We start from the raw sequence: 16,528 nt of genomic DNA on the forward strand, positions 1-16,528 counted from the left end.
GTCAGTTAATTGTCAACTGTGGGTCGAGATAGACATGGAGGCAAGACCAGGTAAGGATGTACGTTTTCTTCTCTAAAGGACATTAGTGAGCCAGATGTTTCATTTTCTGACAAATGACAATTGTTTCATGATCATCGTTAGACTCTTAATTCCAGACTTTTATTGGACAACTTCTACCGTCTGCCATGGCAGGATTTGAACCCAGGTGGTCTAGTACGTTACCTGGTTGACTGGATTAATAGTCTAGTGATAATGCCACAAGGTCATTGCTTCCGCCACTGGACACATCTTGCCAGTATGAGTACTTGCCCATAATGCCAACACTGTTTCTCACCAATTTCCTATCCATGTTAGTAATTAGCCTTTAGGTCCATGGGCTTCCACCTTGGCTGATAGTCTCTCTGTGGGACTTTACACTGAAATGAGTAGAATGAAAAGTTTACACGTCACCACTTACGGCGCCATCCTAGTACAACATACCTAGGTATGACAGGACAAGTTGAAGAAGTTTAAAAGAGATGAATGGGATTCTAGACACTATAAACAGAGGAATGGACTACAAGAGCAAGGAGATTATGATGACCATTGATAAAACTGGTTCAGCTTCATTTGTGCCTAATGCTGGGCACTGCATCCAGCAGGAGATGTGAAGATTTATCATTATAATTCCAGGATTTGAGGGACTTAGCTACATGGATGAGAGAATTTGGAGTTTGTTTTGCATGGAACACCAAAGTGAGAGGAGAAATGATAAATTACATTCAAAATCAGAAAGGATCTAAACAGAGAGAAACTGTTCTTGTTAGCAGAAGGGTCAAAAACCATAGGAGACCTCACTAAGGTAAATAACCAACAGCATTACAAAGCCTGTAATTTAAAAAAAATTATTCACAGGATGAGGATGTCATTGGCTAGGCCAGTATTAATTGCCGATCCCATCCAGAGAGTAGTTAAGAGTCAACCACATTGCTGTAGGTCCAGAGCTGCATATAGGCTCGACCGGGTACTGATAGCAGTTTCCTTCCCTAAAGGGCATTTGTGAACCAAATGGATTTTCCCAACAATTAGTAATGGACTCATGGTTGTCATTAGACTCTTAATTCAAGATTTTAATTGAATTCAAATTCTACCATTTGTTGCAGCAGGATTTGAACCTGGGTTCCCCGAACATTACCTGAGTCTCTAAATTAATAGTCCAGTGATAATACTGCCCCTAAACCGATTACAAGTTCTGAGGGAAAAACAATTTAGAAAAGTAAAGAAATAAAAAGTTTAGAAAAGCAGTCCTTCCAACCCAGTTCACGCTGGTACTTAGCCTGAGGTCCACACCAGACCTTGCCTCCAGTCTGCAACAGGCTTCACCTCGAGGCCTGGGGATCACTCTGGATTCACCTCCAGGCCAGAGATCCATGCTGGAGCCATGTCAGGCTGATAAACTGCCAAAAGACCACCACTCCAAAAGACAGCTACCTTAGGCCGGAGTACCACCCCACCAGGAGAGAGGACTCTAAACCAGGCTGAAACACCAAAAGCCCGCCATGCCAAGCCAGGAGACTGCCACGTCAGGCCGAGAGTACACCTCACTGAGTCCACATCTCAGCCAGGAGTTCAGGATGTCTCCAATAAGGAAAGAAACAAAAGCACAAAGTAGAGAAAATGTTGGGTGGGGAGAATCAAAGGAAACAGATGAGCTCTGGCTGAAGGAAACTAATCTGGAAGTCCATATAAACAACATCCATCAACTTATCTCTTGTCCACACCTCTGTCAGCTTGCCAAAAAAACTGATGTTTATCGGGCATGACCTGCCCTTTATGGCACCATGCTGATTCTACCTGATTAACTGATTTTTTTTTTTGAGCAAATCATTTACTCTATCCTTGATTATAGACTGTATCAATTTCCCCACCACACATGTTAGGTTAGCTCATCTGTAATTGCATGGCTTCCCTCTGTCACCCTTCTTAAAGGGTATCAGCAATTTTCCAATTAAGAGATACAATTCCTGAATCCAATTTACTCTAAAAGGTTACAGTTAAGGCATTGCAGTGTGCTGTCCTAGCTCCTTTAACACTCATGGACTGACCATATGGGTGTTCAGTCATTAGAAAGGAGGAGAGAGACATGGGGTGGGTCACCACACCTTGGTGAGAGGAGAGATTGTCAAAGAGAATCCCTTATGGTAACCTCAGTGTGGCAATTGAACCCACACTGTTGACATCACTCTGCACTACAAACCAGCTGTCCAGTCTGCTGACCTAAGATGTTATGATCCATTTCGGGCGATGAAGTAATTTCCTTTCTTGTCCCACTGCTCCATAAGTCTCAACAAAGTTTAAAATTTTAAAAAATAGAAATCAATATTACCAATTTTATTTAAATCTTCATGTCAGGCTATATGTAGCTCATTTTCAGAAACAATTCAACCATGTTCCTTAAGTAACAACTAAAAAACTAGTTAATTGCAAATCAAGCTTGAGCAAGATGTAAAGATGATTAACAAAGCATTTTAAACTTTACAAATGTATACAACTCTGCTTCTTGAAAAATAACATGGACATATCCTGCAGAAAAAAAAACTGCAGTGCACAATGTTAAAAGTACTCTGGCCATGTAATAGTTAAATTCAATACAAAATTCACAAATGATCCTGAATATTGATCTGCAGTCAAAACTACTTTCCACAGAAGCTGTTGGCGCCACGTTCTCTTCTCTGAACATTTATTAGCTAACTGAGTTCTCTGATGACTGTGGTGTGTACATTCTGAATTCTCCTTAAGCAAGTCAGATATATGCCACTCAGGACTTGTATGGTGTGAATGTTGACTGCCATTTCTTAAGCCAAGTCTGGATGTTGTCCAGTGAGTTTAATGGGGTTTAATGTACATTTATGCACTATGTTCCCAAAGTCTTCCCCATAGGATCCCTGAATACAACACTTAAAAGTTAGCTGAATTTAGAAATTTTTGTAAATGTCATATCCCAAGCACCTACCTCTGCAGCTATTTATTTCAAAAATCTGGTACTGGGAAATTTCCCTATTTTAGTCCCTAAAGTTTCTTATTCTTAAATTATCCTTTATTTCTGTTATGCAACTAGTTATCTTCAAATGTGAGGTTAGACACGAAATGTTTGTTTTATATCTCTACCAGTCCCTCGTTCTCCATAAAAAGATTTCGCCAATCTATCCGTCTAAGAAACCAGTGTGTACTTCCCTTTTTATGTTGTTTAAAGTTTCTTGCAGTCATATACTCTTGGCTATTTTGCCTTATTCTTTTCATAATCTTTTTGATATTCCTTTGCTGGTTTCCAAACCATCCCTAATCTCAAACTTAATACTATTCTTTGCAATATTATAGCCTTCTTAAAAAAAAACTAATATCCTCAGTAAGGTATGAATGAATGATGATAATGTTTATGTTCTGAGTGTGGTGGAAGGTATCTAATCTTTTGTCTGTTTTGATTTCAATTACAGGTTGCAAGTTCTTCTTGGTCAGTTGCAAAGTCTTTGCTGGCCACGAGTGCCCTGGATGGAACCATTCGCCTTTGGACTTTAACAAAAAACACAGTTGCTTTAAAGCAAACCATTTGCTTTAAAATTTGGTATGTTTTCATGGCTTTTGCAAGCATATCGTCTTGATCCCCGTATTAAGTTCTTTTTCTTCTGAGATCCCTCCACACTTGATGCAACTGCAACAAACCAACTTGTGTGAACAACGACCAAATGTTATTAAGCAGAGTACAGTACAAACATTTTGGAGGTAACTTCAGCACACACTCCAGAGGGCTTATGGGGTCATGGCAAAACGTGCTCTGAACAAAGGAAACAGTCCTTCCTTTATACAAAACCTTTACATCACGGTTAGTAATGCTCACAAGACAACCCCCAGTCACTCCCTCACAGTCACATTCCAGCCAAGACTCAGTGCAGTGACGACATCATCTCCAGAAACAATGTAATGTAAATTATCCCTTACTGGCCAGATTTGTTGTGAATTGTAATTTTGTTTTTGTAACTAGAAGAGAGTAGTCAAATTCCAACTGCAATGCTCCTGTTGATTTCTGAATAGGGGGTGCAAATGTAAATAGTAGGAGATGATAATGTAAATGGCTCTGAATGAGAAGGAAATGGCCATGTAAATGACTCTGAATAATAGGAGATGATAATGTAATTTCTTACAATCTATCTGTAAGTCAGAGCCATCCCACCCTAGCCTTGAGACATCCAATTTCCTGCAGGTCAGCAGAGCAAGTTCACTCTTTAATATTACACTCTGATGCACACTGCAAAATGGGCAGCAGATAAAACTTATTTTCGGCATTAACAGATTCATAAATGTCCAGCTAGTAAGGATATTCTCACTGGGTGTTTATGATGCACACATTGATGCTCACTTATCAATAAATCCACTCACTTATCAATAAATACCCAAAATTGAGCCTCCTTCCCGAATTCCTCATCTGCATCTATGTGTGCTTCTCCTTGATCCACAGCTAATGGGTCAAATAAGAATTTCAGCAATATTAGGCATGAAGAGTATCGGAGGGAGATTCTGAGGGGGAAAGAGGGCATTAAAACATGGCACTCAGAGAGCAAAATGATGGGTTACTGCCATTTGTCTGTTATTCTCTTCAGTGGTCTCAATGTTATGATAAGAAGTAATTGATCTGACACATTAACTGTATCCTTCCTCATTGATGTTACAAGACTTGCTGGAAGCTTCTGAGATTTTTTGTTATTTTAGATTTCTAGCATCTGAATGTAAGTCTGTTCTGTTGATACTGGTTGAAAAATTATTTTGACCAGGACTCCAGAATTGTCTTGCTATTCTTAAAATCCTTTATGTCTTAGCAAACAGGATCTCAGTATAATCTTTCATCTGAAAGACAACCCTGAGACAGAAGAGTACTCCCTTAGTACTGAACTGAAGTATAAACTTAAATTATGCTCTAGAGTCGTGGAGTGGTATTTGATATAGGGCAAGAGTGATTGAACCAAGCTGGTACATTGATGCGAATTCAAACAATAGGTAGGTTTGGATCCAGTGGAATATAATAATAATAACCTGCAACATGACTCCACCGCACTTATTTCCAGTTTTAACTCAGTCAAGGTAGATGTTGGGCAAGCATCCGACTTACTTCCAGGAGACAGACAACTGGTAATTTAAGTATTCTAATGATATCATATGCCTCAGATATAATTTCGTTTTTAAATCTCACTTGGGCATTGGGTTTCCCAGGATTTGGGAAATATGGCAGCAAGTTGGAGATGGGTATATCTGGATCCTGTAAGTGAGTCACTTCTCTGCTAGATTAAGCTTCCCTGCTTTACTCTTCCCCCTCACCGACTGAGACACCACTTCCACTCTGATGTTTCTAATGTAACCTGCTCTTTTTCCAATATCACTATGTGCCTCAGCTCCCCTTCCATAAGCTCTCTTCATCTCCATTTGCTTGAAAAAAGATTTTAATGTTCAGTACGCAGAGGTAGGGGAAGCTGATGCTCAAAATGCCCTTCACTCCTCCCCATAATTATTAGGGTTTTGTAGTTATGTCTATATATCGAGCAGGTAACCAACAATGCAATATTGGTAATAATAGTGAAATTTCCTTTCCTTTCTTCACGCTTCACATAATTCTCCCAGTGAAGACTCTGATAAGAGGCCGAGTACACCTACAGGTGACATCAATTTGTCTCCTGTTCACTGGAGTGCAAGTGGTGGATTCTTGGCTGCTTCGCAAGACAAAATAGTCAACATCTATCTAGTGGATGGTAAGAAATTAATAATAAACAGAACCCATTGCATACACTGCCTTCTGCTTTTGGAACAATGCATTCTAATGATGATCATTACTGTGTCAAAAGGCTAAATTAATGAACATAGTATTAGCAAATGTTCATTGCTCAGTAATAGTCCTTTAACAAATTTGAGCTGGTATATGTCTCTTCCATCTTCCTTTAACCCTATCAACACAGCTTTCTATTGCTTTCTCCTTTGTATGCTTAGCTTTCCTGTAAATGTATCTCTGGTAATTGACTTGACAAGTCCTTGAAGCAAGTATTTTGCTTTGTAACCATTCTCTGGGTAAAGAGGTTTTTCCTGAATTCATAGCTGGATTTTCTTGGACCTTAGTTCTACACCAATACTTACAAACAGTCATAATCTTAAAGATGTGATCTTAAATCAAGTCGCTCCTCAGCCTTCTGTTCGGTAGAGAAACAGTCTGTGCTTCTCAATTCTGATATTTTTTCTAATAAAACCTTTTTTGCATTTCCTCCAGTGTACCTTTCCTTTTCCTTATAATATAGAGCCTAGAACTGTTCACAATATTCCAAATATGATCTAACTGTGATTAGAACATAACATAGAATAGTACAGCACAAAACAGGTCCTTCAGCCCACGATGTTGTGCCGACCATTGATCCTCATGTATGCACCCTCAAATTTCTGTGACGATATGCATGTCCAGCAGTCTCTTAGGTGTCCCCAATGACCTTGCTTCCACAACTGCTGCTGGCAACGCATTCCATGCTCTCACAACTCTCTGTGTAAAGAACCCGCCTCTGACATCCCCTCTATACTTTCCTCCAACCAGATTAAAACTATGACCCTCGAGTTAGCCATTTCAGCCCTGGGAAATAGTCTCTGGCTATCGACTCTATCTATGTTTCTCATTATCTTGTATACCTCAATTAGGTCCCCTCTCCTCCTTTTCTCCAATGAAAAAAGTCCGAGCTCAGTCAACCTCTCTTCATAAGATAAGCCCTCCAGTCCAGGTAAGCCTTCCAGTCCAGGCAGCTTCCTGGTAAACCTCCTCTGAACCCTCTCCAAAGCATCCACATCTTTCCTATAATAGGGCGACCAGAACTGGACGCAGTATTCCAAGTGCGGTCTAACCAAAGTTTTATAGAGCTGCAACAAGATCTCACCACTCTTAAACTCAATCCCCCTGTTAATGAAAGCCAAAACGCCATATGTTTTCTTAACAACTCTGTCCACTTGGGTGTCCATTTTAAGGGATCTATGTACTTGCACACCAAGATCCCTCTGTTCCTCCCCACTGCCAAGAATCCTATCCTTAATCCTGTACTCACCTTCCAAAATGCATCACCTCGCATTTATCCAGGTTAAACTCTATCTGCCACCTCTCAGCCCATCTCTGCATCCTGTCAATGTCCTGCTGCAGCCTACAACAGCCCTCTATACTGTCAACGACACCTCCAACCTTTATGTCGTCTGCAAACTTCAATCCCCTCATCCAAGTCATTAATAAAAATTACAAACAGTAGAGGCCCAAGGACAGAGCCTTGTGGAACACCACTCACCACTGACTTCCAGGCAGAATATTTTCCTTCTACTACCACTCGCTGTCTTCAGTTGGCCAGCCAATTCTGTATCCAGAAAGCTAAATTCCCCTGTATCCCATTCCTCCTGACCTTCTGAATGAGCCTACCATGGGGAACCTTATCAAATGCCTTGCTGAAGTCCATATACACCACATCAACAGCTCGACCCTCATCAACTTTTCTAGTCACATCCTCAAAGAACTCGATAAGGTTTGTGAGGCATGACCTGCCCCTCTCAAAGCCGTGTTGACTGCATTTAATCAAGCCATGCTCTTCCAGGTGGTCATAAATCCTATCCCTCAGAATCCTTTCTAACACCTTGCAGACGACAGACGTGAGACTTACTGGTCTGTAATTGCCAGAGATTTCCCTATTTTCTTTCTTGAAGAGAGGAATTACATTTGCCTCTCTCCAGTCCTCGGGTACGACTCCAGTGGAGAGCGAGGATGAAAAGATCTTCACAAGTGGCGAAGCAATTGCATTTCTCGTTTCCCAAAGCAGCTGAGGACAAATCTGGTCCGGGCCTGGCGACTTGTCAATCTTAATGTTTGACAAAATTTTCAGCACATCAGCTTCCTCTATCTCTATCCATTCCGGCATGCACATCTGCTCTTCAAAGGTTTCATTCACTACAAAGTTCGTTTCTTTCGTAAAGACAGAAGCAAAAAACTCATTTAGGGCTTCCCCTACCTCCTCAGACTCCACACACACAAGTTCCCTATGCTATCCCTGATTGGCCCTTTTCTTTCTTTGACCATTCTCTTATTCCTCACATAAGTGTAAAATGCCTTTGTGTTCACCCTTATCCGTTCTGCAAAGCCTTTCTCGTGCCCCCTCCTGGCTCTCCTCAGACCATGTTTGAGCTCCTTCCTCGCCTGCCTATAATCCTCTAGAGCTGAGCTTGACCTTAGCTTCCTCCACCTTATGTAAGCTACCTTCTTCCCTTTGACGAGAAGCTCCACCGCTCTCATCATCCAAGGTTCCTTTATCTTACCCCTTCTTGCCTGTCTCAGAGGGACATATTTATTCATCACTCACAACAACTGTTCCTTAAACAGTCTCCACCTGTCTATAGTGCCTTTACCATGGAACAATTGCTCCCAGTCCATGCTTCCTAACTCATGTCTAATCGCATCATAGTTTCCTCTTCCCCAATTAAATATCCTCCCATTTTGCCTAATCCTCTTCTTCTCCATAGCTATGTAGAATGTGAGGCAGTGAGGAATGTGAGATGCCTCCCACCACAAGATCTGATACCTGCCCTGGCTCGTTTCCGAGCACCAAGTCTAGAATGGCCTCTCCCCTCGTCAGCCTGTCAACGTGCTGAGTTAGGAAACCCTCCTGAACACACCTTACAAAAACAGCTACATTCAAATCTTCTGCTCGAAGGAGGTTCCATTCAATATTGGGAAAGTTAAAGTCACCCATTACAACAACCCTACTACGTCCACACTTTTCCAAAATCTGCCGACCTATGCTTTCTTCAATCTCCCTGCTGCTATTGGGGGGCCTGTAGTAAACCCCGAACGAGGTGACTGCTCCCTTGCTGTTTCTAATTTCCACCCATACTGACTCGGTAGGCAGATCTTCCTCGACAATGGAAGCTTCTGTAGCTATGATACCCTCTCTGATTAGTAGTGCTACCCACAATCACCTGATGAAGGAGCGTCGCTCCGAAAGCTAGTGTGCTTCCAATTAAACCTGTTGGACTATAACCTGGTGTTGTGTGATTTTTAACCTTGTACACCCCAGTCCAACACCGGCATCTCCAAATCATGCCCCCTAGATTAGTTAGAGTAATTGTGTCTGCAAGCAAATACTATGCCAGTGTCTCTTTCTGAATGGTAATATTATCATCTTTTGCCAAGGTGATAGTTATTAATACAGAACCGTATCGTAGGCAGAATATTGATTTTGTTTAGAGATGCCTTCCAGATTATACTTATTCACTTCTATTTGCATTCTCAGTAAATCTGTTTTGTTTCGAATGCTACGTGCATTCACTTAAAGAGTACTTAGTTTTATCCTTTTTCTCTCTTTGTAAATTTTAGTCTTGTCTTTTGGTTGACTCTTGAATAAATACTAGGCGAAAGTGAGGACTACAGATGCTGGAGATTAGAGATCAGGATGAAGGGTTTTTGCCCGAAATGTCACTTTTCTTGTGCCTCGGATGCTGCCTGACCTGCTGTGCTTTTCCAGCACCACACTCTTGACCCAAAAAAAAGGAAAGAATAGACAGTATTTATTTAACTATTTCCCGTATTAACACATTAATACTCTGACCTTGACACCTGTTTGATTTACCACATCTTCCTAAATTTGATCCTTTGCCCCAACTGTTCAACTGTTTATCAAAATCTCTTTTCCTTCCCTCATTCTGTAATTGGCAAGAATACTGGCCCCAACACGGTTCAGATGGAGGCAGTCCCATCTAGATAGATCCCACTTTCTCCAGTACTGAAGATAGTGCCTCATGAGACACAAGCCATTTCTCCCACATAAGTCTTTGAGTCACACCTTCATCTCTCGAGTCTGATTTGCTCTATGCTATTTACGTGTATCTCGAGTAATGCAAAGATAATGACCTTAAAGTTCTGCTTCTAAATATGATACCTAGCCCCTCTCACTGACTACGCAAAACCACCTTTGATTATACGCCAGTCTTTTCCTAACTTCCAATTTTGAAGAAGGGTCACTGAACCTGAAACATTGACTGTTATCTCTCCACAGGTGTTGCCAAACCTGTTGAGTTTCTCTGATTCTGCATTTGCACCACTCTTGATTGATACCTACATGGCCCATGACAAGCGGGTCCTCCTCCTCCCACTCTAGGTTCTTCAGCAGCCATGAGCAGATGTCCCAAACCCAGGTGTTCACCAATAACACAGCCACCTAGACTCGTGTTTGCTGCAGAGAATGGTGTCAGTCCCCTTCACTACATTGTCCTTTACTACAACTATATTCCTTTTTAAGGACCCCTCTCATCCCAAATGACTTCATGTACCATAGTGTCATGGTTAGCTCATTGATCTTGCAGCACTCAATCTCATCAAGACAGGCTAGAAGTATCGTAAACTATTAGACATTTTCAAAGGCTGAGAGTCCTGCAGTGGTCCTCTCTGGGTCCCTTTGTCCTCTGTCTGCCTGTTCTGTATTTTATATTGCTTTCTGTAAGTTGACAAATGTTTTGTTTCTTCCAAAGGGAATCAAATCCATGTGAAGATTCAGCCTTCCTGGGTAACTGCTATAACCTGGGCAGATGTTCAAACACCACTTGTGAACAAAAGCAATGACAAACAAGCGGAGTTTCTGTTAGTGGGTCGACTGGATGGATCAATTGGCTGCATTGAAGTTACAGAAGTATCCGTTTCTGACACAATTGAGCTAGTGCATTGTCAGAGGAAAGATGGTATGTTCAAATAATAGCAACTTCTATTGACAGTGCTCAGCAGGGAAGTAATACACTTATACTTCAATAAAATCCTGCTCATTGTTTGCAGTGACAAAAGATTTGCAATTATCATCGAGTATTTTTGATCCTGTTTTGTTTGTCAGGCATTGCAAGACCTTAGTTTGTCCTTCCCACAAAGTTTACTTTTCAATTGAAACCCATCCTATCCTTTTTTAGAGGAAATTTAACCTCAATTTTACAGTACATGGATACTGCCAATGTAACAATGAAGAAGGAGCGGTTAGGTGGCAAAATTGGTATGGAAAAAAATAGATAATGCAGACACTTAAAAACTTGACAGCCCTCAATGTCAGTTGGTGTGGATAGGATGCACTCTTGTTTGATAAAAAAAATGACAATGAACATTTTGAAAGCTCTGATCGTGGTTTTCCAATCCTCGTTTGTGATAAAGATGATTTCAAAGTACTAGAGGCCTGTAAATGTTCCACCTTGGTTTGAAAGGGGGCAAAATTGAGCTTAGCAATTGGAATCCTGTCTGGGAGATTTTTTTGCATTCCAGAGGCAGCAAGGTCAGTAAACAGATAATACAGATCCAGGTGATAGACAAAGGTAGGCAGAGCTAACAAGTAATTTTAACACCACTATTTGCTGTGATCTAGAATACACAATCTGCAACGTTTGTGGAATCAGATTCATTAGCAGCTTCCTAAATGGGATTGAGTAAAGGGGAAAAAAAAAGCAGGGCTGTGGAGAAAGAGCAGGGAAATAAGTTTAATTTGACAGCTGTACCAAAGGGCTAATGGGCTAAATGGCCTTCATCTGTAGAATATCATTGTAATGGTCTTGAACTCTGTTATTAGTAACAGTAATCTGTAAATTGACATTCAGCATTTCTCTTGCACAGCTTATTTTTAAAAGTATCTAGTTTTCTGCTTCTGTGATCTGTGTAACAGTCAGCTAAGTGCAAGTATCACACATCATGCGTGATGAAGGGCTTTTGCCCGAAACGTCGATTCTCGTATTCCTCAGATGCTGTCTGACCTGTGTTTTTCCTGAGTTTATATTTGTCTTAGCAATATAAGTCTGCACATTTTCTGAATGGAACTAAAATAGAGTGGTGTAACTTTAGCAACAGTAACTAACTGTATTAAATCCTGGAAACAGGCCATTTACCTGGCCTCACATCTGCATTGACTTACACTCCAAAAAGCAGGGGATATTTAATTGTCTCACATTTTCAGTGCCATGCTGTAAATATTTTAAACATGGTATCAGATGTTCAGTACATCTGATGAAACAAAGATAGTCGCTTTTCCTCTAGGAACTGTAAAATCAAGTATCCATTCCAAAGATGTTGAATTGATATTTCAATTGTTTATGTAAAACTGAGTAGAAAACGATGCCCATACCTAAGTATTTGCAAAGCTGCTCCCAAGCGTATGTAACATTGCACAGAATCAGTTTTGTCACTAAATAAGTATCAAGCTTTATGGAGTTTTAAGTTGTCCAGATATATTATATGCATTGTGCTTTTGCGGCTGTAATCCACAATAAATGTCTTAATTATTATTCAGTTGCTGTTCAGTGCATTGCCTGGTACAGTGAAGACAAACCAATTGCGGTTGGGTACTCTGATGGAAAAATACTACTTACAGCAAGAGAGCCACATAATTCAGAAGAACCTGTGATACTTAATTCATTTCAGGTAAGCCGTACTTTCCTCAAAGCCATTCACACAATAACACTGTAGAAAAGTTGGGAAGTCATTTCAACATTTCACTTTGACCCTCATGGTCAGCAGTGCCCAGACTCTTGTTTTAAGTAAACAGTATCTTTATTTTCCCTTTCACCCTGCTTCTCAATGCTCCCCTCTGAATCCAACCCTTGCTCAATGTGAGCTCCCTCCCCAATTCACCAAGAAATGCTGCACCTCTAGAGCATCCATCTCTTCTCTCCACTTCATGACTCACACTCACACCCATCACCAGGCTCATTACTCCACCAAGTCATGCAACCCCCCCAAATCCTGGATTCTGTCTACTGCCCCACTCAGCCCTACACTCCAACCAGAAACCTCTTTCCCCACCTTCCCCATTTCAGATGCCCATCCCCTTACTGCCTCTCTTCCACCCATCCTACCATGCTACATTCCTCCCCCACCATGGCCTCTCCAAGATTGTTGAGTACTCTGCAAACATTCATCCCTACAGAGAAGATGTTTCTAGCAGTATGAGAAACCCGGACCTGAGGGCACAGCCTCAGTGAACCATAACTCTTTGGAACCAAGATGAGGAGGAATTTCTTCAGCCAAAGAGTGGTGAATCTATGGAAATCATTGCCGCAGAAGGCTGTGGAAGCCAAGACATTGAGTGTATTTAAGCCAGAGTTCTGTTCTTGATTGGTAAGGAGATCAAAGGTTACGGGGCAAAGGCAGGAGAATGAGGTTGAGGAACATAACAGCCATGATTGAGTGGTGGAGCAGTTTCTATACCTTATTATCTTATCATCCAGGGAGCTTTGGATATATTTGCCTTACCTGTCTCTTTCATGTGCCTGATGTATCATCTTTTAAGTTAGCCCATTGTTCAGCTATCATTTTTCCTGCCAACCTTAGACTCTAATTTATTCAGCCCAGCTCAGTTCTTGCCCTATTGAAATTGAATTTTTCCCAGTTATATATTCTTACTGTTGATTGTCCAACATCCTTGTCCACAGCCAACATACATCTTATGATACAATAATCACTGTCCTCTACTTACACTCTCTCCATTTGATCCACTGCATTCCCAAGCACCTGATCTACCTGTGCCTTCTTTTTGATTTGGACTGGACAAAATAAAGCTGAGAAAAGTTTCCTCAACACACTTCATGAACCTCTGCCCCTCTCTACCTGTTAGACTTATACTCGCTAAAACTATATTTAGATAATTAAAATGCTCTATTATAAGTGCTCCAAAATTCACCCACCTCTGAAATTTCCTTGCAATTTAGAGATATCCTTCACACTCCTTTGTAAATAATGCAACTCCTCCCCCATCCTTTCCTTTCCTATATTTCCTGATACTTCATGTCTGTGAGTATTTATAAAAGATTTTTTTTTTTAATACTTTTTGTAGAATGTGTGTGTTGCTGGCTGGCCAGCCAACATTTATTGCCTGTCTGTGTGAGTCTGAATAGCATGTGGTGCTACACAAGTGCAGAGGGTATTGTTAGTGTGTAACTGCATCACGTAATGCAGGAGTTAGTGAGAATGAAAAAAGAGCTCCTGAAGCCCAAACTATAGCCCCTGTGAATTTAAAAAGTAGCCCTCCAAAAAGTCTCAAATGAAGTGACGGGGGGAGAATAATAAATATTTTGACTTCTATTACCTAGAATACCTGCATCTGATGCATGATTTTTAAAAATATTTCCTGCATACCATTTGCTTCTGTAATTAGACTTATGCTTCCTGCCTGAGCGATTAATTATTTTCATTCTTTAATTGCTTATTAAAACTCTTAATATTTCATTAAGTCATACAGCACAGGAACAGGCCGTTCAGCCCGATATATCTAAGACGACAAACAATCCCAAAAACGCACTAATCCCATTTACCTGCACTTGTTCCATACCTACCACACCTTATCATTTTAAGTGCTCAGCTGGCCACTTCTTAAATGTTGTGAAACTACCTGCCTCCACCATCCTCTCAGGCAGGTAATTCAATATTTCTGCATCCTTTGGGTTAAAAAAAAATCTCAGATCTCCTCTAACCCATTCACACCTCATCTTAAACTTATACCCTCTGGTCTTAGACACATCTACCATGCAAAGAAGATTCTGATGATCTACTCTGTCTAAAGCTGTTGTAATTTTGTATAACTCAGTCAGACCTTCCTCTGCTCAAAGGAAAACAAACCCAGCCTACGCAGTCTCTCCTCATAACTGAGACTTTTCATTCCAAGCAACAGCCTAGTGAATCTCCCCTACACCCTGTCTGGTGCAGTGACATCCTTCCTATAGTGTGGCGACCAAAAATTTACAATTCAATTTGTGGCATAACCAATGTTTTTATAAAGATATAACAAGACTTCCTTGCCCCAACTAATGAAGGCAAACATCCCATACATAACCTTCACCACTCTGCCTTTGCTAACACCTTCAGGGGTCTATAAACTTGTACACCAGGGTTCCTGTGTTCCTTAATACTGCTTGGGGACTTGCCACTCATTGTGTATATCCTTCTCTTTTGGAGGAACATGCTGGCTCTGAATTCTCACTCTACTATGTTTAAAAGATTCTCACTTTCCAAATGTAGACTTGCCTGCCAATAACTGGTCCCCAGTCCAATGTTTGTCAGATCCTGTCGCATAATATAGAAATTGGTCTTCCCCCAGCTTAGCCATTTTAGCACTATCCTTTTCCCTTCTCATAATGACTTAAGTGTTTTGGTCGCTATCCCCAAAACGATCTGATAGAAGTTTATAACATAATGAAAGGGTTAGATAGAGTTAGTGGTAGCTGATTTTTCCATAGCATGGGGGATTTCAAAATCAGAGGGTACATTTTTAGAGTGAGAGGAGAGAGATTTTAAAAAGATAGAAGAGGCAATTTTTTTTTTTACACAGGGTGGTTTGCATGTGGAAGGAACTTCCTAAGAAATTGGTGGATGTGGGTACAATTACACCATTTAAAAGACATTTGAATGCATGAATTGGAAAGGTTTAGATGGATATGGGCCAGACGGAGGCAGGTGGGACTAGTTTAGTTTGAGATTATACTCGCTATGGACTGGTTGGACTGAAGAGTCTTTTTCCGTGCTGTATGACTCTATGGTCACCCACTGAAACTTCAAACACGTGACGAGCTTCATTCCCTAAGATTAGGTCGAACACTAACTCCTCTCTACTAGCTAAGTACTTGCACAAAAAGCTCTCCTGGATATATTTGAATAATTCCACCCCATCTAATCATTTCATACTAAGGCAATCCCAGTTAATGTTAGCAATATTGAAATCCTCCACAACTATAACCCTGTTTCTCACTCACTTTTCTGTGATTTGCCTCCATATGTACTCCTGTGTCTCCCTCTACCTGATGGGAAGCCTGTAGTATAATCCTTATTTACTTCTCATGTATCTGCTTATGTTGTTCCATTCCTTTTCATCTCCTTAAGCATTATTTCCTTTATTTCTCCTGATATTAGGTGTTATTTTGCTATGTGTGTCACCTGTTATTTTGTTCAGGACATTGTATATTTTGTTCACCCTCTTACTGATTCATAGAAATTAATCTATTTTTCTATGTTGTACTCATGGATTTCCCATTACTGTTCTGTTATCCAGTTTGCTCATTCTAACCAGTTAAATTGAAGTTTCTTTGAACTACCTTGTCCAGTAAACCTTTATTGTTGCATGCACATCAATGCTGTTGTCACATTGAATTCAGTTATACTGTAGCCAGTAGTTGTTCTTTTTCTCAGTTATTTGCCCCAATACATTTCGCAGAATGAAATCAAGAAAGATCTCATTCCATGTTGGCATAAAAACATGAAAACAGAAAATGGTGTATTTGTGGAATGGAGCATCCGCAGAAGTACATAATGGAAAATTTAAGTTTGATAGAGGCAGTTTTTAAGTATTTAAATGAGCACCTATTACACCAAGGCATACTGTGCTGGAAAATGGGATTAGAATAGATAGGTGCTTTTGTTTTGACTGGCGCTGACTCATAAGCTGAAGGGCCTTTTACTGTGCTGCAGATTCGATAACTCTAATTGGGTAAATGT

The 16,528-nt window shown here is 40.6% G+C and overlaps 1 protein-coding gene across 3 annotated transcripts in view; it reads left to right on the top strand.

Annotated features, from left to right (window-relative positions):
• Positions 1–16,528, top strand: part of LOC122548398 (putative E3 ubiquitin-protein ligase HERC1) — a 377,691-nt gene that overhangs the window by 299,222 nt on the left and 61,941 nt on the right. For all 3 annotated transcript variants that reach the window (XM_043686981.2, XM_043687001.2, XM_043686991.2), the window contains exons 52-55: positions 3,474–3,601; positions 5,647–5,774; positions 10,552–10,758; positions 12,336–12,466. In XM_043686981.2, coding sequence (XP_043542916.2) covers positions 3,474–3,601; positions 5,647–5,774; positions 10,552–10,758; positions 12,336–12,466 — 594 coding nt within the window. The remainder of the gene's footprint in view (positions 1–3,473; positions 3,602–5,646; positions 5,775–10,551; positions 10,759–12,335; positions 12,467–16,528) is intronic.

The sequence above is a fragment of the Chiloscyllium plagiosum genome, unplaced genomic scaffold (genome assembly GCF_037043375.1).
Source record: "Chiloscyllium plagiosum isolate Xiang-an unplaced genomic scaffold, Cpla_swu_hap1 HiC_scaffold_1, whole genome shotgun sequence".
Classification (NCBI taxonomy): domain Eukaryota; kingdom Metazoa; phylum Chordata; class Chondrichthyes; order Orectolobiformes; family Hemiscylliidae; genus Chiloscyllium; species Chiloscyllium plagiosum.